Here is a 25933-nt window from a genome sequence, read left to right on the forward strand (position 1 = left end):
GGTGATGTTGATGCTGCTGCTCTGGGAATGACACAAGAACCACCGTCTTTCCCAACTCCGTTTCGATACAGAGGTGAGAGCAGTAGCCTGAATACGAGGGGCTTAAGCATGAAGCTGGCAAGGACGCATTACCCTTTTAAAGAGTCTTTCTGAAAAGGTTTTTGAGGGGGCCAATCTCTCTCCTGTCCTTCTGGGCCCACCGAGAAATAAGGCAAAAGAGTTGGTAGGCGGAGGCCAACGCATATTAAAGAGACACTGGTGGTGGCTCCTCCCTGCAGGCAAGTGACCCTCCAGATAGGAGAATCCAGTCAGGCAGAGCTGCTCATATGGTCACTGACAGAATGACTCCAAGTAGCCTCCTGTGCCGGGGCTGAGCCGGACCTGGGGCAGGAGCAAAGAATAGGTGTCCCAGTGGGCATGACGGCTCTTCTTCAGGCCAAGTTAGTGGTCCTGCCAGAAAAAGGTGCACGGGATGGTAAGGGGGGGGGCAGCACCACTGTGCCAGTGGACATATCAGGAGCAAGAGAAGAATATTTCCCTCCAAGAGTGTTGTAGAAAAGACAGAGCCTGAGGATGAGGACAGGGAGGGGCTGTCCTTCCACCGAGACTTGAGCACGGTTATAAGCAGCAGAGAAGAGACTGCGAGTGTGAAACAGAACAGAGAACGGCAAACAGGGGCCTTATGGGGGTGCAGGGGACGGACTCCAGCTTCACACTGAAGGGACACTGTGAGAAAGGAGATGGGGGAATAGGCCAGGGACAAGGGGTACGTAGAGGTACGGCAGAAGTCATAGACGGTGAGCTGAAGAGATGGGAAGCCCCAGTCAGGGGGTTTGTGTGTGGAGGGGGAACGCTATTATTCTGCAGAGGATGGCTAGAGCACGGTGACTGGAACAGGTTTTTGGGAGCGTCTTGCTCTGCAAGGAGGACTAAGGCAGACCAGAGTGGGAAGAGAATGAAGTAAGGGAGCTCTTAAAAAAAATGATTGCCTGAACCTACAACAAGATATTTGGTGGTGGGGCGTCTGGGTGGCTCAGTCAGTTAAGCATCTGACTCCTCTTGATTTCGGCTCAGGTCAAGACTCAGGATTGTGAGATCGAGCCTCGCGTCAGGCTCTGTGCTGGGCGTGGTGCCTGCTTAAGATTCTCTCCCTCCCTCTGCCCCTCTCCTCATTCTCCCTCAAAAGGGAAAAAAACAAGATATTCAGTGGTACTTGTGGAAGTGGAGCGGCAGCTGAAGGTACTAGGGGTGCACTAGGCTGCACTGACCGGTCCTGGAGCCACCTGCCACCCGTGGCTACTGTGCGAAAATTCACTACAGTTACCAAAGATTAGCATTCCAGTTCCTCCGTCACACTGTCCACATTTCAAGTGCTCCGCAGCCACGTGCGGTTACTAGCCGGTGTCCCAGACAGTGTGGATGCAGTACACTTCCATCATGGAGGAGGGCACACAGAATATTACTAACTAAAATTCTTACACATAAAAAAAAAAAAAAACTGCGCAGATGCCTTGACATTGAATTTCATGGAAATGCAGGTAAATTGTGTTCTTACGTTTTTTAATGCTCTCTGAAGAATTTTCACAAATGAACTTTTGAATTGTTCCATATCAAAAAGGTCAATGTCTTCACCTGTCAGAATGAAAAGAAAAATAAAAGCAAATCAAGGGAGTACAATGTTCAAGAAATACATCTGCAAAGACACCAAAGGTGAGCATTTTATGTGACCTCAAAGAGCTATGGTGATCAAGTCTCACCAACCGATACCTCAGACAGAGCATCACCAAATATATTTCTCATTTTTCCCACAAAAGAGCAATTTTGAAATTACTCATTTGAAATAAGAGACATTTAAGAGGAACATATTGCTTTTCATTTTAAAATTCCCAGAATATCAAATACATAAAATGGAGAACACGGGGGCGCCTCGCTGGCTCAGCTGGAAAAGCATGCGACTCTTGATCTTGGGGTTGCGAGTTCGAGCCCTATGCTGGGTATAGAGATTACTAAAAAATTAGGAAAAAAAAAAATGGAAAGCATTACCTGGTTCTTTACTCATCTGAAAAACATCCCAAACTTTCTGGTGCCGATGAAACTGAGTATCTGAGAGAGAGGGGAAGAGTGGATTACTATTATATCCTAGAACTCCCGAGGAAAGAACTTATGAAACATATTTTAAGCATGTATTCAATATAATATAACACCAGCGAAAATACTAGTAGTTTACAAATTAAGTCGTGTACATTTTTATTCAAAACATAACTTTTATATGGATTTAATTTTCTGCAGACAACTAAAATAAATCATGAAGAATTAGTGATATAGTCAAGATTTGGCATTTACTCACACTTTGACCACTTCTCCTCCTTCCACATGACTCTACTCCCCAGACCGTGGCACTCTCCCAGCATGGCAGGGAGGACGCGTTCCCCACGACTGGCCTTGGCACTGGCTGTTCCCTCTGTTAGGAGCCCTCGTCTTCCAGCTGGTGGTACACCTCCATTCTGGTCTCTACTGACAGGCCCCCTATGCAGACTGGCCTATCCCAATCCCCTGCCCAAACCCACCCGCCCTTCTCCCTGCTTTGGTTTCCTCTGTAGCACTTACAGAGCACTTACTACCTGAAGCCAGCCGTGTTCCTCCCACTCACTCCACCATGACCAAGCCACCAGCAAATCGGGTCCACGATAATCCTTGCAGTTCTTGGTCCCATTGGGCTCTCTCCGTTCCACCCCCCGCATCACCGTCTCACCCAGGCTACATCCCCCTCTTGCTCAGATGCTCTAACAGACTCCTGTAGGGCACTCCCACCCTCCCTGGTCTCTGTCTCTGCACCGTGAGCTCTGGAAAAACAAGAGCCTGATTCTTTCTTGCTCAAGATCTTTAGAAGGCTTTGCATTATTCTTAGAATAAAGGCTGAAATCCTTTGAGAGGCCTCTAAGTCTCCATAGCATCTGCCTGCCTATGCCTCATTTGGTTTGACCCCTCTGGCATCACTGAACTCCCCATTCCCCGCCTTCTTTCCACTCCTCTACTTAGCCCTCCTACTCCAAGACTTCCAGCTCTGTGCCCTTTGCCCTCCTGCTTCTTAACCTCCCTTCTCCTCTCTGCCTAAAAATGGCACTCATCCTCTGGCTCTCAGCTCATGTCCTCGAGGAAGCCTTCCCCAAACCCTCAGTGTGGCAGATCCCACTCCTATGCTCTCCTTCACAGCCCCTGCTACCGTCTGCAAGAAGGCATTTGTGTGATTAAGCAACCTGTCTCCTCCATCAGATGGTGACCTCTTTATTTATTTATTTTTTTTTAAAGATAGTGACCTCTTAAGAGAGAATGAATCAACCTGTTGGAGCCACCAGCACCTAGCACACAGCCTGCCACAGAGTGGTGCTCAATGAACATTTGAACAAACATGTGAGAAATGGGAATTACGTGGATCCACCTTATATGGTCTAGGTATAATCCAATCCCTGAAAATTAGACTTAACCAGAGGCAGATGTGTAAATGAATTCAGTTATTTCATAGTTGGAGCAAAACATAAAGCTGACTTTTGTTACACACCAGGTCACAGAAAGTAGTTAATATAAATTGATTATCATTAGTAAACACCAGGCTTTGTTCTAAGAACTTGACCAGGAGTCTTATTTCATCATCATAACCTTATGCAATATCATCATTATGACATAGGTTTGTCAAATGACAATACTGAGGCACAGAGATGTCAACAGCCTCCCTGAGGACTCACAGGGAGACAATGATAGAGCCATGAACTGAATCCAAGAAATCTGGCCTTGGGGCCTGTGTTCTTAGACCCTATACTCTGGTGCCTCCTGAGGAGGAGAGTAGACGTCTTAAAAAAAAAATACAGAAAAGAAAACTAGGACACAAAAGAAAAAACCCAAAGAAAGGGAAGGGGAGGGGAGATAACAAACAATGTAATAAGAAAAAATTCTTGTAAATATAATTTTCAAGTTCTGTTAATAACAAAACAAAGCATAACAAATACCTACTAAGTACATCCAGTAGCCAGCAACTGTGCTAAGAGCTTTCCAAGCATTATCTTAAGCCTCTGAGCTTCCCTATGAAGTAGGTATGACTGCTTTCTCCTTTTACTTAGGAGGAGTCTAGGCTCAGCAAGGTGATGGGACTCAGGCCAAGGACACGGGACTGGTAAGTGACACAGGAGGGAGTGAAACTAGGTCCACCTGACTGAAGAATCAGCCCTTACGTACAGAATGACCTCACTTATGAAACAGGGCTGGGGTCTTCAGGGCACCTGGGTGGCTCAGCTAGTTAAGTGTCTGCCTTTGGTTCAGGTCATGATCCCAAGTTCCCGGGATCGAGTGCCACATGGGGCTCCCTGCTCAGTGGGGAGTTCCGCCTCTCCCTCTTCCTCTGTTCCTTTCTCTGCTCTGCCCCCTGTTCCGTCTCTCTCACTTGTTCACTCTGTCAAATAAATAAGTAAAATCTTAAAAAAAAAAGGAAGAAGCGGGACTGGGGAAGTGTAACTACAAAGCACCAACACTCACAAATGATGTCTAGAAGCGCAGCGTCATGGATACTTGCACGCCTCTCCTGAAAGAAGAGAGAAAATACTCCGTGAGCGTGGTGATGGTTGGGTTCTGCTCCATTCACAGTAATCTTAGGGTTGCTTGAGCAACTGGGTACAGTCTATGCTGTCTTGCCGAGTGTCTCGGTCCAGGCACTCCCCACTCTCCCCCCAAAGTCTACACTGCGTTCATCTCTTTCGTTTTCCGTCAGCGGTACCCTTCTAAACTTCCTCCGCATCAGGGGCTCCCAACTGGGCACGACTGACATTTAGTCGGACAACTCTGTGTGTTGGAGGGCTGTCCTAGGATGTTAAGGAACGTTCTGGCCTCTACCCACTACAAGCCAGGAGCATTCCCACAGGTCTCACAACTGAAAACATCTCCAGACATTGTGTTCTCCGGGAGACAAAACCGTCCTAATTGAGAACCGCTGCCCTACGACATACATTTATACATTTTCAGGTATACAGTGTTTCTCAATGTTGTACATAAAGTTCTAGTTTATGCATTTTAACGTCTGAAGAATATTTTGTTATATGGATGTGTCATTATTTATTCTCCTACATAGAGCTGTTTCTAATTTTTTGTTTTTTTTTTAAAAAGGCTAACATCTTTATTTATATATAAATATTTATACGTTTGTATCTAGGTATATAAATGTTTATCAATTATAATACATATATATACCTCCTAGTTTTTTATTAACTTTTTAAATATAAATTTCCCGCAGTGGAATTGCTGGGTCATAAAGCAGATTTATTTAAAAGTGAATGAAGGAAGAGTGTACACGAATATGAAAGTTCCATATTGGAGTGCCTGGGTGGCTCAGTGGATTAAGCCTCTGCTTTCAGCTCAGGTCATGATCTCAGGGTACTGGGATCAAGCCCTGCATGGGGCTCTCTGCTCAGCAGGGAGCCTGCTTCCCCCCCACCCCCTCTGCCTGCCTCTCTGCCTACTTGTGATCTCTGTCAAATAAATAAATAAAATCTTAAAAAAAAGAAAGAAAGTTCCATACTACACTTGCTACTTTTCTGGAAATCTGAAATAATTTTAAATTAAAAAGCAAATAAGTTAAAAAAAAAAAGTGAAAGATGGGGTTTCTTTCCATATAACTTTACCAACCCATTTGAATATTATTTTTTATCTTTGACAATCTAATAGGTAAAAAAAGAATACTGCTCATTCTTTTAACTTGTATTAATTATTTTTTCTCCCATGGTGTTCACTATCTTACTGATTCTTAAGGCTTCCATGGAAGTTGCAAAGGCTAATCAAAAATTAGTTTCTTCCTCACTGGAGTAGTACATAACCCGCATTCCTTCATGGCTTAGCAGCTGCCTTAAATCTCTTTTGGGCTCAAAAAAGGAAGAAAGAAAAAAACCAAAGGGGGAGTATTGTACTTAAGGTTTATCATTTTGATCACTGTTACCTCACAGAGCAGAACCAAGTCCTGAACAAGAGATTCCTTTCTCTGTCGGAAGTTTACAGTCTGCAGCTGCTTTTCAGACAAAAAGTCCCAGGCTTTGAGAATTGGCATCATTTCAGTTATTGGAATTTTCATGATGGTCCTCTTGATAAACTCGACAAGGGTTTCATCCATCTCTTTGGCACTTTAATAAAAACAAAAACAGCACAACAAAGTATGAACCAAATACAAAAGTTTAACTTAACTGAATTTTTCAGCCTATTTTTAGCCAGGATTTTGATTTGTAGGTCAAACACCCAAATGTTTACCTTTTTTTAGGTACTCTGCAAAGAGTGTTTCAACAGGAAGATTTTAACTATTTTATCCTTAAGCTGTATACTTATCTTACTTAAAATTAAAAAAAAATTTTTTTTATTTGACAGAGAGAGTGCACAAGCAGGCGGAGTAGAAGGCAGAGGAAGAAGCAAGTTCCCTGCTGAGCAGAGAGCTGTACATTGGACTCAATCCCAGGACCCTGGGATCATGACTTGAGCCAGACGCAGACGCTTAACTAACTAAGCCACCTAGGTGCCCTATGCTGTATACTTAAATATGCTTTGGAGGTTTTAAAAATTAGTCTTCTCTCTCCTTGATTGGCTAGAGTATTTTGATCTTTTGATGATAATGGTAAGTAAATCATTCATTCATGGACTGATTCGCATAAAAAATCTGAGCACCTGTGTGTACCAGGCACTTTGGTGGGCATTGGGGACAGTGACATCTTTAACCGCAAAGTCTAAACTCCCTCGTGGTATGGAGCATCCATTCTAGTGGGGAGAGAGAGGGAATAGGAGAATCATAAAATGTGATTAAATGCTGCAGAGAGAATGGAATAGAGATAGGAAACTAATAATATTTAAAATGAGCAGGCTGGGAATGATATGGGGGTGGAGTGAGCAGTTCTCATAAAGAAGGGGACATTTGGAGGACAGAGTAAGCCACATGGCTAGCTCGTGGAAGAACTTGCTAGACAGCGGGAATAGCAAGTGCAAAAGCCCTGGGGCTTTCAAGGAACAGGGTGAAGGATGCCTCTAGCACCCCTCTACAAGAATCCAGGGTGTGACTTATTTTTACCATTTGAGTGTTTGTTGAACACTGCATATAATCTATTACCACTGCCCACTTCCAAAAAAGATAATGACAGTCAACAAGATTTTAAGGTACTGAAAGAGCAGTTAGAACAAAAATCAACTATAACGAGTTGTGAAGAAGGAGTAAAACAATTGAATTAAGAACATGAAAAGATAATCAAGATCATGAAAACTGAGACTGATTTATTTTCTTATCCAGATACAGGACCAACTTCCCTTAATGTCAAACTAAAATCCTCACCACACTCTACAAAGCCCTGCATTTGCTTCTTGCATCCTTCCCCATACCTACCGCTTTCTCCCTGGCTTTCTGAGCTCTAACTACATTGGCCTTGAGTTCCTCTAGTACAAAAGGATCCTTCCAGAGACAGGTCATTGTCCCTGCAGTTACCCCCGGCCTAGAAGTTTCTTCTCACACATATTCACATGTGTGGCTCTTGTGAGTTCTTAGCTTAAATGCCTTCTAGTCTGAGAGACTTACTCTGACCACCCATTCTAAAGGTAACTCCCCACCTTGCATTACTTATTGTCTTTACAGAACTACCTAAAATTATCTTGTTTATTGATTATTGTATTGCTTTACAATATTGAGCCACTAGAGTAGGAACTACGTTTGGGTTATTCATGGCTATATCCCGAAGTGTGCCTGAGGACTTAAGCACCCTGGTGAGAATTAGGGCCCAGCAGCGATATATTAAACCAACGTCTGTCATTGAAAACACTGGATTTGGGGGAAAGCTTATAAAAATGCAGATTCCCGGACCGCATCTATTTGAACTGGGAGGTGGGCGGGCACCAGGTAGGGCGTTACACCTTGCCCTTTTTTTTTTTTTTTTTTTTAAGATTTTATTTATTTATTTGACAGACAGAGATCACAAGCAGGCAGAGAGACAGGCAGAAAGAGAGGAGGAAGCAGTCTCCCCGCGGAGCCCTGGCATCATGACCAGAGCGGAAGGCAGAGGCTTTAACCCACCGAGCCACCCAGGCGCCCCTAGACCTTTAAAAAAAAAAAAAAAAAATTGAGATCTTGCATTTTTAGAATGCTTCAGAAGATTCTTAATTCCGGGTAAAGTTTGCGAAATGCCTTTCTAAAGACTTCTGGTAGGAGCACTCAATCTCACCAATAAGGCTGGTAAACCCAGCGGATTCTCCGTGACTATCTAATTTCTTTTTACTTCTGGCTCTTCGTAGGACAGCGCTTGGCACGTATCAGGTGCTCAAGACCTCTGCTGAATGAACGAACGCATGACAAAACAGAACTCTTTCAGGATACTTTCCTGTGGCTCTCCTCTTACACTGAGGATCTGCCAATGGACCATAAGTAAGAACCGCATGTACGGAAAAAATACGGAAGCTAAGCCTGGCTTAAAAAAAGAAAAAAAAAATCAAAACATCCAACTTTGGGGATAGCCTCAAGCCATGCATCGGAAAGCACAGCAGCCCGTCACGTGACAGCGGGGGGGGGGGCGCTCCGGAGAGGACGTAATCCAGTTAAGGCTCCGCCCCACTGAGGGCGGATATGACGTCATGTGCAAGCGTCACTACGCCTTCTTATCCCGGCCTCAACTGTCGTCCGCCACCCCTCACCTGAGGCCAAGCGCCAAATCCGTACCTTGGGACGTGTGGCAGTCGCGGAAAAGTCACCCCACAGGTCTGGGATGTGGCTTCCTCAAGGCTTCCGCCACATTCAAGGGCCCGATCCCACGCCGCGCGCGGGTCTCTTGCAGTCAGTCATCGCCGGCAGTGTCTTGTCAGCCGCTCTTCCCGCCCGCTGCGCCTTCAAAGCCACCAATGGCAGTTCCCGCCGCCCTCCAGCCCCGCCCCGCGGAGCGCTCTCCTTGGACTGTACCCTGGGCACGGGGGTCGCGTGGGAGAGCGGCAGCAGTGAAACTCGAGAGTCTTCGCATCACCCTCGTTAGCGGAGAACGTTAGTTAAATACAGTTACTCTCGGCCCCTTTAGTCTGGCTTGTCCGTTCGGGTTGCTGTTTTTAGGCCCCACCGGGCCCCGGGACCCTCGCTCTCCCTCCCCGACAGCCCCCGGAAATGGGCCCGTCCAGGCCGGGTGGCGCATGCGCCTCAGAGGCCAGGAGCGGCGGGGGCTGGTCAAGCCGTGGGAGGTCAGCTGTGGAGGGCGTGAGAGCCTTCGCCACCCGGCGGTGGCTCAGCTCCGGCGTCCTGACTGCCGCCTTTTGAATGGGGAGTCTTCGCTGGTGACTGTCGCTTCAGCCCTCCTGTTGGGGCCGCGAGTCCGGTGAGTCTCGGCAGTCCGGGCCGTTCCGAGGACCCCGCGGTGTCCGGGGAGGCCGCGGGACACGCACCCGCCCCTCCTCCCGTCCCCTGCTGGCGCGCGCGCCGCCGTTGCCACCCGCCCCCCCCCCCGCCGCTCTCCGAGGTGGGGACCTGGAAGGTCCGGCCGTAGGTCTTCAGGGTGGTGGTGGCTCTCGGCTCGCCGGCAGTCCACGGCGCGGGCGCCTGGAGGTCTGTGCGGGGCTCCCAGCCCTCAGGCACTTGCTGAGGACGCGCGGGTCGGTTTAGGGCACGCTCGGCCCAGACCTTTCACTCTGCTGCAGTCTGTCCCGCCACTCGCGAGCCTAGTGATCCCGGGCGGGCTGCTCCCCTGCCTGAGCCTCGGCTTCCACGCCGGTAAAATGGTCGAACCCCACGTCATCGATGGTGACAAGGGAAGCGCTTCCCAGCGTTTGGTACGGTGAGCGCTCAAGGAACTGGAGGATTATTATTGTTACCAGCTGGGGGGTTTAGCATTTGTTTGTAGACGGTGGGGGGCTTGTTCCGGCACATCTCAGCTGCAGAGTGGCCCCCAGTCCGTCTTGCGAAGTGGGAATCCGGTGAGATCCTCATCAGTACACTTTTTTAAAAAAAAGACTTTATTTTCATCAGTACACTTTTGAAGGAGAGGAGACATTCAGATCCTTTTCACTGGGTTTAAAAATCACCGTGCTTGTAGGCTCACAGTAGGTGCTGGTAAACCGAGTTCTGGAAACCTAAAATCTTAAGTGCTTAAAAGAAGTTCGCACTGGCCGACTTGTGTTGTGACGCCCCTTGTAGCTCCTTTCCATACATACAGGCTTCTGCACTTGCTTAGTTTATTTCAAATGAGCCTTATTTTCGTCTTTTTTTTTTTTTTTTAAACTATGTTAAGGTGTGAACCAATTCTCAGATCTATAGTAATCCTAAATTCAAGATTTGGCAAACATTAATTGGGCATTTACTTTGTGTATTTACAAGAATATTCCTTCACTAGTCTGTGTGTTCTTTAGGGGGTATATGGACTGATTTTATATGGCCTGGTCTGTATTTGGGAGCACTAGTCACTCAAGAGCATATGTTTAGATTTGGTCACTTTGCACCTGCAGATAAAAAGGTAAGGTAGGTATACCCTGCTATGTCTGCTGCCTCTGCTGAATGTGGTGCGTAGTTTGACATAGTTGCAGAAATACTATTTTAACTAATTCCAGTGCTTTCTGAGAAGTACACTTTAAAAAAGATAGGTTTTACAAAGCATTAAGCCTTAAGTGTTAAGTGCACAGTTTTTCCTAGAGAACAGCTTCTTCAGACTTTGCACAAGAGACTTTTCTGGACTTGTTTTTTGTTTGTTTTAAAATGACATCAGAAATTGCAGCGTAGTGTAAATTTCTTTCTGGTGCAGACACCAAACAGCAGAATCTTTTGAAAGAAAACCCAAGTGGCATTAAAATAAGGGGTTTCCTCCTTGTGACTAAAGATTTGCTGAAGTGTTATTAGAATGCTTCCTGCTTTTTCTCTACCAGGGTTAATGTCTTGGTTACTCTTGGTTTATTTTCTAAAATTGTGCCACCTGGTGGTTGAAATTTGTCTATCATGGAATATTCATTAGGAAGATTTTAGCTCAGTGTTGGTAGAATAGGGTGAAGGAGTGATTAAATAAGCCTGTAATTTTTATGCCTTTAGTGAGAGTAACATACTGCTTCTTTTCTCCCAGCTCACCCCCAAATATCAGTTCAGATTGCTTTTCAGAGACCTGTCACCCAGTTACAGAATGATAAGCTTGTCCCAGCTGAACATCTTTTAGAGTTTCAGTGGCTCTTTTGGTATAAATGTGTGCACACTTAATTCAGGCAATGGGTGGAGTTGAGGTGGCGAGGGAGGCATTGTAACTGTGACAAGTTAACCCTTCTGATGTTTTCTAAATGCCGAAGTAAAGGTGGGACTGAAGTTTTGTGTTTAAATGATAACATTTTGAACGGAATTTATCCCTTTTTCTTAATACAAACACCCATGCATGAGGTCTTAGTACAAATGAATGTTCCCTTCACCTTTGTTCAGCAGCGCACCCGGTGTTAATTAGTTTGTTACTACCCTTTTAGAATTGTTCCTTGTATTTTTAGTGGCGACAAGTTTTTTATCCATTGACTGAATTTTATTTTTGGAAATAGGTTGAAATCATTTAGTTATGAGCTTAGGCTTGAGAAGAAACTTAATGCAATGCAAGAATATGCTGTGGCATCCATAATTGATGTAGCCAGTCTCCTTGGGGTACATGAGGACAGATAACTGAGAACTTCACATAGCAGCCTGTTTCCTTGTTGGACAGCTCCAGGAAGAGGACACCTGCCTTTGTTAACATCCACCCTTTGGTTTCCAGTCCTGTCCTGGAAAGTGCCTTGGAAACACTACTGTAAATTCAGTTCAGGCTTTCCCATCATGTGACAAGAGTATTTCAGATATACAAATAATACTTTACAGATGTCACACTCACTGCTCACTATTTCAGATTCTCCCACATATGTTATCTTAAACCTCAGGACCACCCAGAGATACAGGTCAAGAGCTAATTCCAATTTATGGAAGAAGAGACTTAGTCTCAGATTAAGTAACAAAAGTGTTATAACTTATGGACTGATAAGTCTACAACTTTTGATTGTAAATCCATTGTTTGTCTTACTGAACCAGGTTGTTTATCTGTCTCCTCTGATGTGCACTTCCCTAAATTGGCAAATATTCCCAGTTTCATTAATGGCTTCCTGTTTAAACCTAGAGTCAAAGCCATCTTAATCCTGAGCACTCTCTCCAGATATTTACTTTGTCAATATTTGGACCTATCAGGACAAACATAGTACTGTTTTTTTCTTGAGGGAGACAGACAGGATAATATTACATTGACTTCTTTGGAAGATAGGCCTAGAATTATTGTCTGTTGAACTTGTAACCCACCAGAGTGTCTTTGGGAAATAGTTTTTATTCTCTGTATTTATTTCTTACACAAACTGCTGGGAAGGCATGTCTTTCCTATTTTGAACATGGGAATTATCTGTCCTGATGAGAGATTGCATTGGGTAGTAGCTCTACCACTTAATATGTGATCTGGGGCTAAGTTTTACTATGAAAATGTGAGTAACGCATATTTGAACTATAAAAAGGCAATTTCTTATGGTTTCACTAAATTTATAAAGGTACTTACTTGCTACAGTTCTGGAAGGATTGTAAGACTTGTGCCTAGTGTGTGGTAAATGTTTAACAAATTATTTTCAACACTAATAATGTAGATATTTTCTTATGGCTTTGAAGGAATCTTAAAAGAATATGGAATATACATTTCGTTTTCTTCAGTTCGTAAGTTACTTCGAGTTATAATAATGCTGATTAGAATAGGCTTTTAAAGATGACTACTGGAAGATACCAGCACTCACATCCTTGTGTTCTAAGAGCAGTGCCATCATTTTATAGCTGTGCTTTGTAGATTAACTCCCAAGAGTCCGGGAGTACACCTGTGTGTGCACCAATGGTTACAAGAAACCAGAGGACATTGGGTGCCGTTAGTGTGGGTACAGGGTCAATCGAGGGAAAGAAGAAAAGCATATATCACTAAAAAGATAGGGTGAAGGAAAGAAGGGAATGACTGGTAAGGCAAGGAATTTGTTAGATAAGGAATTTGGCCAGTGTTTAGAACTGTAAGTTAAGTAGTAGCTTAGTTTTTTACCAAGAAGACTAGGAAAAGGAAACCTTATGAAACCCATTTTCTTCTTGGACGTAGTTATTATGTTGGATAAGTACGTAGAAGGGAAGACGTCTTATTGGTGCCCTGGCTGGGTCTATAGTGACATAAACTTTAGTAATAGAGGGAGGAAAAATATACATCGTGATACATTTGCATTTATACTTGTATGCCATGTGCAGTATTTATCCTACCAGCCAAGTGTCTTCTAGAGTATTTAATTTACCAATTAACGAGGTCATTTCAGTACATTGTGAGTTCATTTCCAAACTGTAAAAGTGTACATTTGAGGGTTGGTTGATAGAAATATGCAAAAATTTTTTGTCAAATATATTTACAAGATATAAAGACATTTTCTAGGTGGCTAAGCCAGTATACATCTTCCTTCAGAAAAAAGGGAGGCAGAAATCAGATAACCAGATAACTAATAGGTGTAAATGTGATATAGTGGTATAATATTAAATGGTTTAAATTGCTAGACTATGTGAGATCTTGTTTTTCTGAGGCAAAAACATTATGTCATTAAAAAGATTTTGTAGTTAGTGGCAGGCAAACCAAACTTGAACTTGGCTGCATTTCCAGTTTCCATTTCAAACACTTAACTGGCCCCAACAGCCCTATGTGGGATCTTCAGCTGTGGTATGCTGTGTGTGTGTGTGTGTGTGTGTGTGTGCGCATGTGTGTCCTTGAGTGGATGTGCTCAGTTGGAAGTCACTCAATGGAATAGTGATCTATTGATGTTTTTATTAATTGAGTTCTGCAATAGTAGGAATACTGTAATTCTCTGGAATTAATTTGTTTAGATATTTTTAAGGATTTTACTTGTGAGTAGAAGGTAGATAGGCCTTTTGAATTTCCTGAACTTTTTGGTATTAGTTCTATTAAGGTACAATTTACGTATCATAAAATTCACCCATTCAGTGATTTTAGTGAACTGCAATTGTGCAACCATTACCGCAATCCTATTCTAAATCATTTTTATCATGTAGAAATACTACTTTGTGCCCAAAGGCAAATAATCCTCACTCTCACTTTCAGGCCTAGGGAGCCCATCAGCTTTTTTTTTTTTTCTCTACAATTTTGCCTTTTCTGGACATTGCACATAAATGGAATCATATAGTCTTTTGAATCTGGCTTCTTTCATTTAGCTTGGTGCTTTTGAGGTTACCCCATGTTGGTGCCTGTATCAGTGCATTCCTTTTCCTCTCCAAGTAGTATTCCATTGTCTAGATACACCATATTTGTGTGTCCAGTTACCAGGTTATTGTATATTTGGGTTGTTTCCAGTATTAGTTATAATGAATAATGCTGTGAATATTCGTATACATGTCTTTGTGTGCCTATGTGTTCTCATTTCTTTTGGGTAGATTCTTAAGAGTGCAGTTTCCGAGGTCCGGGTCATTTGGTAAGTTTGTGTTTAAGTCCTTTAAGACACTGCCAAATTGCTTTCCTAAGTGTGTACTATTTTTTGTTTCCACTAGCAATGCAATGAGGCCTGTTTTCTCTGCATCCTAACTAATGCTTGTTATTGTCTGACTTGTTGATTATAGCTTTTCTGGCAGATGTGTAGTTACCATCTCATTGTGGTTTTAGTTTGCCTTTCCCTGTAACTAATGGTGTTTAGCATTTTCTCGTGTGCTGAATTAACCATTCCTGTATCATCTTCTATGAAGTATTTATTCAAGTCTTTTGGCTGTTTTTTGGGTCCACTTTTAAATGTTGGGTTGTTTATAAGCATTTTTTATATATTTTAGATAACAAATCGTTTTTCATATATGATTTGCAAATATTTTCTCCTAGTCTGTAGCTTGTAGGTTATTTATTTTTTAGAGCAGTTTTCGGTTCACAGCAAAACTGAACAGAAAGTACAGAGATCCCACTTGCCCCCTGCCCTACACATGTGCAGCCTTCCCCACTGTCAGCATCCCACACCGGAGTCATGTGTTTTTATAACTGATGAACCTGCATTGACATGTCATTATCACCCAAAGTGTGGCTTGTCTTTTTTTTCCATTTTTAAAAATTTATATACATTATGAAATGCTCACCACAATAAATCTATTACAGTATTATTGATTACATTTCCTATGCTGTGCTTTTCATCCCTTCATCCCTGAGTCTTTTCACTTTCTTAATGGTGTATTTTGAAGTGAGAAAGTTTTTTTTTTTTTTTTTAAAGATTTTATTTATTTATTTGACAGAGAGAAATCACAAGTAGGCAGAGAGGCAGGCAAAGAGAGAGAGAGGGAAGCAAGCTCTCCGCCGAGCAGGGAGCCCCATGTGGGACTCGATCCCAGGACTCTGAGATCATGACCTGAGCCGAAGGCAGCGGCTCAACCCACTGAGCCACCCAGGCGCCCGAGAAAGTTTTTTTAAGTGTGATAAGTTTGTCCCAATTTTTTTCTTTTATGAATTATGCTTTTGACCTATATAAAGAACTCTTTGCCCAACTAAGGTCATTATTTTCCCTTAGGTTTTCTTTCTTGAAACTTGTAGATTAAAAGAATTAATTGTGTTTTTTTTTTTTTTTTTTTTTTTTTTTTTGGTAATGTTTTCCAAGTTAAAAACAGTAGGTTAAAGGAAGGAATAGGTAAATAGTACTACATAACTGTGGCAGACATTTCAAAATAATGTTTTTCCTTTGATGTTGGCTGCTGATTTTCTACTTTGTGATAAATTTAATTTCTGGAATTCAGCTTCTTCCTTTCATTGTAATAATTGCATTTTATGGCTATCTCTGCTAAAATGAAAAACTTTTTTATCCCCATCTGCTTTTTGTTTCTCTTCATTGTCTAGTTGGATTTTTCTCAGCCAGATGTTCGGAATAAGAAAGCAGTCCATATGAACTGACATTAACATGAGATTGGCTAATGAGGCTTTAGCCCTCTCCCTCAGGAATATGCATTTTAAAAGGATTAATAAACCAATTCTCTTATTTCATAGAATTTCATCTGAACAAAAGGAGTTGTAGTTAGTTTCAGGTATGTGAGGAAAATAATTGAGATTAGGCTTGTTAATATAGGCTAGCTGTTTCTACTGGAGCACTTATTTCCAGGATTGGGTCTCTTGAGGACTTCTGCTTTTTTCTGAACCTGCAAGTTCTCCAAACAACACCTGATGGCTTGCTGAATCTGTGAAATTGTTGGATAAGGAAGCTGAGGCTCAGGTTTAATAATCTGCCAGAGGTCAACATTGTTTTCTGATAAAACTCACTGCACGTTTTTACTGAAATAGTTTTAGGTTGCATTAACAAATAGAGTCACACATATTCAAGACACTCTTGTATCCACAGGTTGCTCTGCTGTGCTCCGTCATCTCCTAAAGATGCATCCTGACTTATCTCCACACTTGCACACTGAAGAATGCAACGTCTTGATTAACTTACTTAAGGAATGTCACAAAAATGTAAGAGTTCAGAAAAATGACATTAAAGCAAAAATGAAACTTAAGTACAACACACTGATATAAAATGTTATCTCCACTAATGGAAAGAAATGGTAATATAGTGGATCTTAGTTTACCAAAGATTAGTAACTGATGCTTGTGATTTTCAAGGCACCATCTCATTTCTTGATTAGTAAAAATCAAGCATGGTGGTTCATTAGGGAACTTGAGATAATATATAAAATTAGAATCCATGTTCTTACCATAAAATACTGTGTTTTTTTTTTTAATAGGGCACTAGAACAGTTATGTTAAATTCTAACTCTTCTGATCCTATTGGAATTATTTTAAGATTTTTCTAAGATTTTCCTTGATGTCTACCATTCTATGTTTAAAGGAGATTGAAACATTTTTTATAATAGATGTTAGCTAGATTTAAATTATGATTGGCCTAATTTGGCAGATTTGCTCACTTGTTAGTGGAATGGGAGTAAAATTCTGTGGTTTAAACCAAAAATAGAAAGGAAGCACATTTTTGGAAATCATTAAATTAAGCTGATATTTTTACAGATGTTAGCTGTTTACCTTTTTTCATATACTTGATATGTGAGATGGTTATAAGGAGAAAGTCTGTTTTTTCTTTAACTTTTCATGATGTGTTATTTTCCTCATGATATTCATAAACTGTAGATATATCAAATTATACTAATAAGTATTATTTAAATGAGTAAAATTTGAAGACTAATGGTAAGGTAATGAGTAATACCTATGACCTTTGAAGTTAGATATTTTTGTTGGTTCAATGAATGTTGTTGTTTGACTGTATACTTTAGGCAGATTCTTTTCAGCATACATCTAGATCAAGAATTGATACTGTCTTTTTAACGTTAATCATTATATGGGTATGCAGTAGTGTCTCATTTGGTTTTAGATTTACTTCCCTGTTGGCTAGTTTTTGAGCATCTTTTCATGTGCTTATTGGCCATTCATATAAAGTCTTTTGGCCATTCATATAAAGTCATATTTTATTTTATTTTTTAAGATTTTATTTATTTGTTAGAGAGAGAGAGAGATACAGAGCGCAAGCACAGGCAGACAGAGGGGCAGGCTAGAGGCAGAGGAAGAAGCAGGCTCCCTGCCAAGCAAGGAGCCCGATGTGGGACTCCATCCCAGGATGCTGGGATCATGACCTGAGCCAAAGGCAGCCGCTCAACCAACTGAGCCATCCAGGCATCCCCATATTTTATTTTTTTAATTTAAATTTTTTTTTTTAAGATTTTATTTATTTATTTGACAGAGAGAGATCACAAGCAGGCAGAGAGGCAGGCAGAGAGAGAGGAGGAAGCAGGCTCCCTGCTGAGCAGAGAGCCGGATGCGGGCCTTGATCCCAGGACCCTGAGATCATGACCTGAGCCAAAGGCAGCAGCTTAACCTACTGAGCCACCCAGGCGCCCTTTTAATTTAAATTTTATCTATTTATTATTTTTTCTCTTTTGCTGATGTTTTAAAATTGGGTTGTTTGCTTTATTATTTAATTTTAAGAATTTTTTTTTCATTCGCTATGCAAGTCCTTTGATGAGTGTATTGTGAATATGTTCTCCTAGTCTGTGGCATCCTTTTTCATTTTCTTAAGGTTGTGTTTCAAAGAGCAGTTTTTAAGTTTGATGAGGCCCGATAACCAGGTTTTTTCTCTTATGGTTTGTGGGTTTGTGGGAGGGTTTTTTGCCTTTTAAAGATCTTTGTATGTTTCCTGGTCATGGAGATTTCCTCCTAGAAGTTGTAGAGTTTTAACTTTTACATCCTAGGGCTGTGATTCATTTCAGGTTAATTTTTGTGTACTGTGTGAGATATGAGCCAGTATTTCTTTCTCTATGGATATTGTTGTTCCAGCACCATTGGTTGCAAAGACCATCCTTTCCGTACTGAATTATCGAGCTGTCTTGGTCAAAAATCAATTGACCATATGTGGCTGGGTCTGTTTCTGGGCTCTGTAGTCTCGTCTACTGATTTATGTGTCTGTTCTTAACACCAGTTAATTCCGGTGTTATCTTACTGGGGCCACCCTGGCCCCCTGGCCATTTTGTCCTCTTCTCTGTCCCCTTCCACTTGACCGGAGTGATCTTCAAATGTGAGCTGAATCGTTGTATCCCTCTAATGGCTCCCTTTGCCTGCAAGTTATCAAATCTGAATTTCTTATTTTGTGTTGTTTCAGGGCCTTCATGGACTTGTCCCCTACTTACCCTGTGGGCCTTACCACCCTCCTGCACCTCTTCTGCTTGCTCCTGTGTGCTCCTGTGTGCAGTTGTGTGGCAACACACTTCCCTCTTCTAAGCCTTTGTGCTTGCTTTCTCCTTGCTGGTCTCAGAGCCCTCCCCACTGTCTCACTTCCTGTGTGCTAGACCAGATTTCCTCCTCCTTCAGGTTTGCTTCAGCGTCACTTGTTACTTCCTCTTCCTTTTCTCCTTTCCTGGCCTGCATTCTCTTAGTGTAGTCACTCTGTACTCCAGTAACCCCACACATCACATGGTTCCTACTTTAAGATAGTTTTCACACTTTTTGGTTTCATGACTCCTTTACGCTTTATTAAAGACCCCAAATAACTTTCGTGTATGTAGGCTATAGCTACTAATATTCACTGAATTAGAAATTAAAACAGGAATTAATAATATGTTTATATAAAAATATAATAATAAATCCAATATGTTAATGTAGTAAGTTTTCATAAAAAACCTTATTTTCCAGGGACGCCTGGGTGGCTCAGTTGATTAAGTGGCTGCCTTCGGCTCAGGTCATGATCCCAGCGTCCTGGGATCGAGTCCCACATCGGGCTCCTTGCTCAGCAGGGAGCCTGCTTCTCCCTCTGCCTCTGCCTGCCTCTCTGCCTGCCTCTCGGTCTGCCTGTGCTCGCTTGCTCTCTCTTCCTCTATCCCTGACAAATAAATAAAATCTTTAAAAAAAAACCAAACACCTTATTTTCCAAAACAGAGTGAAAAGAGTGGCATTAGTTTTGCATTTTTGCAGTTCTCTCATACCTGGCTTAATGGAATATAGCCAGATCCTCCTATCTGCCTTATGTTCAGTCTTTGGTGATATTGCCCTTTGTGCAGCCTCTGGAAAATTCCACAGTAGCCTTGTGAGAGAATGCAAATGAACAAAACAAATAAGATCTTTGATTATCGGGATAATAGTTTTTACCGTGATTATGTACATGCCTGGAAAGGTCTTGGGAACTCGTGGGTGTCCTTGGACTACAGTTGGAAAACTACTACCGTATAGCAATCTCTTTGTTAGCTGGCTCTTCCGTCTGACCATGTACTGTGAGTAGGGCCCAGGTGCACCTTCCTCATTGCTATATCCCTGCTGCTTGGTACATTGTCTTCAAGTTATCAATTGATTGATTCATTTATTCAATCAATTGCTCAGTTAGTTTGGTTCTCTAGACATAGACATCACACACTAGACGCTTATGCCATGTGTGTACAAGAGAAATGTAGACCCCAGGCATTTCATAAAGCAATTCCAATGGAGCACTTTGGGTTTGTTTTTCATGTAATGTCACAAGAGTATAATTCTTCTTTGGGTTTAAATGTTGGGAAAGAAAAAAAAGAGCTTCTGTCTTGGATTTAAAAATAAGATGTCTGTTTATGGATGATATGAGTCAATGTAAACCAAACTATGAAATACTGCCTTACATTCTGAAAGTCTAATCCTTTCTGTTCTCCTTCACCAGAAGGTGTGTGAAAATGCATGGTTCCTGTTCATTTGTTGCCAAGGAAATAGTTTAGGAAAAATACATAGGAAATAGTTATTCTGAAAAGGTCCTTAGGAGACCAGTAGTAGATCTTAGTTTACCGTAAATGCTTGCCAGAAAAAAATGACCCATTTTTCCACTGTGGACCAGAAAAGGACATTTACAGTGGCAGGGAAAGAAAGGATTAGCATGAGGCACAGCTTATTAATTACGCGTTGTCTGGTTTCCATGAAAGCCTTAATTAGAAAGAAAAGGAGAAGGTGCTTATTATTACAAGTTCAGCACTTGTGGCATGTCATTATAGGACATCACCATGCTGTCTTACCCATTCCTTAAAAATCGTGATATGCAAACACACTAATTATAGCCCGACTAAAATTCGTGTTCTTGACTTCATTCTTCATCTTAATCTGCTTCAGAGCATTCATACTTTTTGCTGTGCTAATTGTCATAGGCCTTGAAATCACTAGGAGATTTTTATTTTTCTTGGCAAAGAAAGCAGACTTTGAACTTTAGATCTAGGTTTTCTTACATTTTGGATTAGTGGCTTACTTACATGGCCCATATAGGCCATTTAGTAACGGTGTTATGTGTTTCTGATATATTTTGATGACATTTTGGATGGAGGCAAATGAGAAAATTAGTGTTTGCCCTGAGCATTTATTGGGTAATTCTTCAAAGGGACAGAATGTTTGCTAGTGAAGAAGTCTCTGGTCATGTTAATATGGCCACCCCACACTTTGACATTGCTTCCTGTGATAGATGATGGTTGTGCTGTGATTTTCACCTGCCCTTAAAAGGGTATTAGAAAACAGAATTGTTTATATTCTGTCATTGTGAGGTTTGGGCAGGTTAATAGACTTCCATTTTATCAAGGAGAGGTCTTTTTAGTTTTCATTTCTATCTATAGAGCATTTATCCCTTCTTTTAAGAAGGCCAGGATAAGTCCATTTATTTGTATGTTTAATACCTGTGCTTTAACTCTTTGCTTATTAACAAGGTGGTAACACATTAAATTCATTTCTGAAATATTACCAAAATATTCCATTTATTTCTAGAATAAGTATTTAAATTCTATGTGCCAGAGACCTTAGTATATTATGGGATGAAATATTTTACCCCTCTTCTTCCTTTTAGCACAACATTCTGAAATTTTTTGGTCATTGCAATGATCTCGATCGGGAGATGAGAAAATGCTTGAAGAATGAGGTAAGAAAAGTGTTAGAGGATGAAAGTGGTTGAACAGTAGAATAGAACCTTTCTGAGCAATATTTAGAATACCCCCATTACTAATTTTTATTCCAAATTTTAGTATAACAGAGAGAATTGACACTTTATATGTATGTCCTCTCCTAAAACCAAATGGAGAAATGAAAGACATTACTTTTTTATTTTTTCCATGCACATAAATGAAAACAGTTTCCTTATAATCATTGTAACTCCTCTGGATGAATTGTAAGGGCTAGGAAACTGGGTTTGAATAGTAGAAAGACTTCGGTAAATCATCTCTCAGCTATAGCAGGTAACTAACAGGGCCTCTCTTTCCTCGTAGAACATGGTGGGACCTGGACTTGGGCTCCTTACTGGTCTAAAATTACGAATTTCTTCATAACCATGGCATGTACGAGCCATGCGGATCTAGCTTGACTTGGTTGGAAAGGCTCATTTCCTGGACCCGGTTTTAGACCATGACTTTGACTTGGGCATATAGCAGAGTGCTTTTGAAAAGAAAATTAACTCCATTTCTGTTCTGTTCATCCGTTGTTTTATGTCTCAAACCTTTAAAAATCTATACTAAAAACCGGCCTTCCTGTTTTCTTTCCTTTTCTGTATTTTTAAATTTTTTTCCTATTAGCCTCATATTGAAAGGTATTAGTTATAATATTTGAAGCTGTGCAGCAATTATCTATCTTCAACTTTTGTATTTTTAAATCAAGCTTTTTTTACCCCTCCATTCCCAGAATCCCTTTCCAAGGTCTTTACCGTTTGAAGAACTTTCTAGAGTTCTGAATTCAGAGTTATAATTTTCTTTGCACAAATGTGTACATTTAAAAGGGATTTTTTTTTAAAAGATTTTATTTATTTATTTATTTGACAGAGATCACAAGCAGTCAGAGAGGCAGGCAGAGAGAGAGAGAGAGAGAGAGAGGAAGAGGAGGAAGCAAGGAAGCAGGCTCCCTGCTGAGTGGAGAGCCTGATTCGTGACTTGATCCCAGGGCTCCGGGATCATGACCTGAGCTTAAGGCAGAGGCTTTAACTCACTGAGCCATCCAGGCGCCCCATCTAGAAGTGTTTTAAATAGATTTTTAAAGAGTTTTTCTTCATATTTACATGTAAAGCTAGTTTGTATGAAAACTGAACCTAGGGCTTTGTTCCCCTTTTAACAGAGGATGAGAAAATGAAGCCCACACTACTTTATTCAGTACAAATGTTTATTTCTCATGTGCTTTCAGTTGTGTTAGATTGCTTTTTTCCTAAGTTTAGATTTTTTCTTCTTTTTACAGTTTGCTAATTTTTGCCATTGGTTTGGTGATTAGATCTTTATTCAGAATTTTCTCCCCCGGTGGTCCTGAGCTCTTAGCAACTGTTTGGTAGAATGCTGTATATCTTTTTCTTACTTTGAGTTTGTTTTCATATAAATTTTGGATTTTCTCCTTGACGTATTTTCTAAGAACTCAGTGTGGTTTTTATGTCACCTTATTACCTGATTTATAGATGTTTTTGTCTGTTCTTTCTTCCTCTGGTCCTCTGAACCTATGCTCACATATTTCCTGTCTGCCTTTAATCCTTTCTAGTTGACCATTTCCTGCCTCTCACATGCTCCTCTAACCATCCCCTTCACCTGCCGTTTGAGTACTTCATTCCTTGGTGCTTTCAACTAGAAAAAGGGTCTGGCCAGTTCCCTTACTAGCCTCTCTTTGCTGCTGTGTCGCTGCTTTTGTTCATTCTATGGAAATAATCACTAATTCTATTTCATCCCTCTTAATTTTTTTTTTTAAAGATTTATTTATTTATTTATTTGACAGACAGAGATCACAAACAGGCAGAGAAGCAGTCAGAGAGAGAGAGGAGGAAGCAAGCTCCCCACTGAGCAGAGAGCCCGATGCAATGCGGGGCTTGATCCCAGGACCCTGGGATCATGACCTGAGCTGAAGGCAGAGGCTTTAACCCACTGAGCCCACCCAGGCGCCCCTCATCCCTCTTAATTTTTTGATTCAGTTTGGTTTGGTTTTGTTATTCAGTGAAGTTTTGTGAATAACATCTTATTCATCCTTTTTTTTCTTCTTTTATTCAAAGGCCATCTGGACTCCCTTTGAGAATATTTTAACATACATTTTAACAGATTATATTTAATTTGCTCTTTAACTTATTTTTTTTTGTCTGCCTCTAACGTATCATCTTCTGAAGATTTACCCTTAAGACCCTCCTCCCAGCCTGATTACTGGAGGCAGTCTGGTATATGTGATTCAAGATCGATACCAAATATTTTTCTCAGAGTAGGTATCCCATTACGTTTTAGAACAGTGCCTTTAAAAAAAATGGTTTTTAAAATGACGAATGCGGGGCGCCTGGGTGGCTCAGTGGATTAAGCCGCTTCCTTCGGCTCGGGTCGTGATCTCGGGGTCCTGAGATCGAGCCCCGCATCGGGCTTTCTGCTCGGCAGGGAGCCTACTTCCCTCCCTCTCTTTCTCTGCCTGCCTCTCTGCCTACTTGTGATCTCTCTCTGTCAAATAAATAAATAAAATCTTTAAAATAAAATAAAATAAAATGACGAATGCCCTTTCCCCCGACAATCTTAGGAGGGAAATTAATGAGTGACAGATAAAAGGAATGATTTTGGTTAAAGGGACCTGGTGTTTCATCTGCAATTTGAAGTGGCCCTTTGATGAAGAAGAAAAAAAAAGTTTGAAAACTATCATTCCAGAGGCTGTTAGAACTCTTCAGTCAAAACTTTAGATCTAGAAATCTTCTTAGAGATGATCTAGTTTAGCTCTCCTTATTTGAGGTTACGAGACCCGAAGATGCAATAAACACAAACCTTCCCAGCATTGCCTCCGGTGTCTGGGCAGGGGGCCCGGTCAAGTTCCTGCTCAGCTCTCTGTTACTGCTTTTCATTTCTTTGGCCTTTTCCCATATCTCTGGCTCCTAAAAGATTTTGATGTCTAGCTGTTCACATATACTTAGTTTTTTCAACTTGAATTTACTTTTATTTTTTTTTCCTTTTTCCATAGGATTCCTTCATTCCCTAGTGAATAGTTCCTTTTTTCATAGTGATTCCTTCATTCACCTTTAAAATATGTCTGTCGGTGTATATAAGTCTGTACATATATCCATACAAAAGCACTTATATTCACGTTTCTCTGCTTTAAACAAGTGCTTTTTCTAAGTGCCAGGCTGTGTATTTCCCGTTACTTATAATCTTCTGGCCAGATCCAAATACAAGGCTGGAAACCTCTAAGGCGAAAACTGCACTTAGATCCAACTGACTGCAGAAATGTAGGATTTGGAGAGAATCCTGTTTGATGGCTATTCATAATGAAAAAATCCTGGGAAGTTCAGCCGAATATAGATTTCCGTGTAAACTAATAGGATAATGTGGTTGCCAAGAGCCAGTTACTCTTGATAATATTTATAGATATAAAATGTGTAGGTCATAAGAACTAGAAGGTCCTCTGTAGTCCACATCTGTCAGACTGCATGGAGCACTGTATTTAATTCTGGTTGTGATAGTTTTTTTTTTTTTTTTTTTTAAGATTTTATTTATTTGACAGACAGAGATCACAAGTAGGCAGAGAGGCAGGCAGAGAGAGAGGAGGAAGCAGGCTCCCTGCTGAGCAGAGAGCCCGATGCGGGGCTCGATCCCAGGACCCCGGGATCATGACCTGAGCCGAAGGCAGAGGCTTTAACCCACTGAGCCACCCAGGCGCCCCGGTTGTGATAGTTTTTATAAGGGATATTAAAGTACCTTACAAATGGTACGTGGTAGCAATTAGAAGGCAGAGCCTTGTTCTGTGGTCCTTTGTAGAAACCAGCAATGCTCGGCCTAAAAGCAGAGGTAGTAAGTGGGTTTTTTGTAATCAGATATTTGCATGAAGAAATGGAGGGCAGTAGGAGAATTTACAGGGAAACACTTACTGGTTCAACATTAAAAAAACCTTTGGAACAAATAGAAGTGTCTGACAAACAGCCTACCTCAGGTAGTGAGCTGCTCATTACTAGAAGTGTTCAAGCAGAGATTAGATGACTTCGATAGATTGTGAGTTCCTGCAGAAGAGGGATAAAACTCACTCATCTTAAATATTTACTGAATTCATATTTTGGGAGAAAATATGAATTCAGTAAATATTTGTACTGTGTTTGCAGTTTCAGATTCAGTGAAATAAAAGACAAATGAGAATTTTACCAGCAAAAACTATTTTGCAAATATTTTGAAATATTTAACTCAGCTGATACTAATGGTAATATAATCTGCTGTCTCTTTTCTCCCCCCTTCCTTTTATTTTCCAGTACATGGAAAAGAGGACCAAGAGCAGGGAGCGTGGCAATGCGATGAGAAAAAGACTTTTTAATCCCGCAGAGGAATCTGAAAAATAAATTAGAGGCATACCTCGCTTTATTGTGCTTCGTTTTACTGAGCTTCACAGATAATGCATTTTTTCAAATTGAAGGTTTGTGGCAACCCTGCGTCGAGCAAGTCTAT

At 41.2% G+C, this 25933-nt stretch overlaps 2 protein-coding genes across 4 annotated transcripts in view; one reads left to right on the top strand and one right to left on the bottom strand.

Moving 5' to 3' along the window:
- The window catches only part of CENPN (centromere protein N), a 21952-nt gene extending 12792 nt beyond the window's left edge, over nt 1-9160 (bottom strand). The window contains exons 1-5 of the mRNA XM_082711059.1: nt 8717-9160; nt 5978-6158; nt 4528-4573; nt 2044-2103; nt 1556-1632 (exon numbers count right to left, since the gene is read on the bottom strand). Of these exons, the coding sequence (XP_082567185.1) occupies nt 1556-1632; nt 2044-2103; nt 4528-4573; nt 5978-6148 (354 nt within the window). The 5' untranslated portion in view covers nt 6149-6158; nt 8717-9160. The remainder of the gene's footprint in view (nt 1-1555; nt 1633-2043; nt 2104-4527; nt 4574-5977; nt 6159-8716) is intronic.
- On the top strand, nt 9155-25849 carry CMC2 (C-X9-C motif containing 2). 3 transcript variants are annotated; one of them, XM_082711060.1, is made up of 5 exons: nt 9155-9356; nt 14465-14502; nt 16390-16502; nt 21370-21441; nt 25741-25849. In XM_082711060.1, exons 1-5 carry the CDS (start codon nt 9175-9177, stop codon nt 25825-25827), a joined length of 492 nt encoding a protein of 163 aa, XP_082567186.1. In that variant the 5' UTR covers nt 9155-9174; the 3' UTR covers nt 25828-25849. The 3 variants fall into 3 exon arrangements, with proteins under 3 accessions (XP_082567186.1, XP_082567188.1, XP_082567187.1); XM_082711062.1 differs by lacking the exon at nt 14465-14502 and having other exon boundaries at nt 9169-9356; XM_082711061.1 differs by lacking the exons at nt 9155-9356; nt 14465-14502 and adding an exon at nt 9450-9812.
- Nucleotides 25850-25933: the final 84 nt, after the last annotated feature.

This window comes from Mustela nivalis, assembly GCF_964662115.1.
Source record: "Mustela nivalis genome assembly, chromosome: 18".
Lineage (NCBI taxonomy): Eukaryota > Metazoa > Chordata > Mammalia > Carnivora > Mustelidae > Mustela > Mustela nivalis.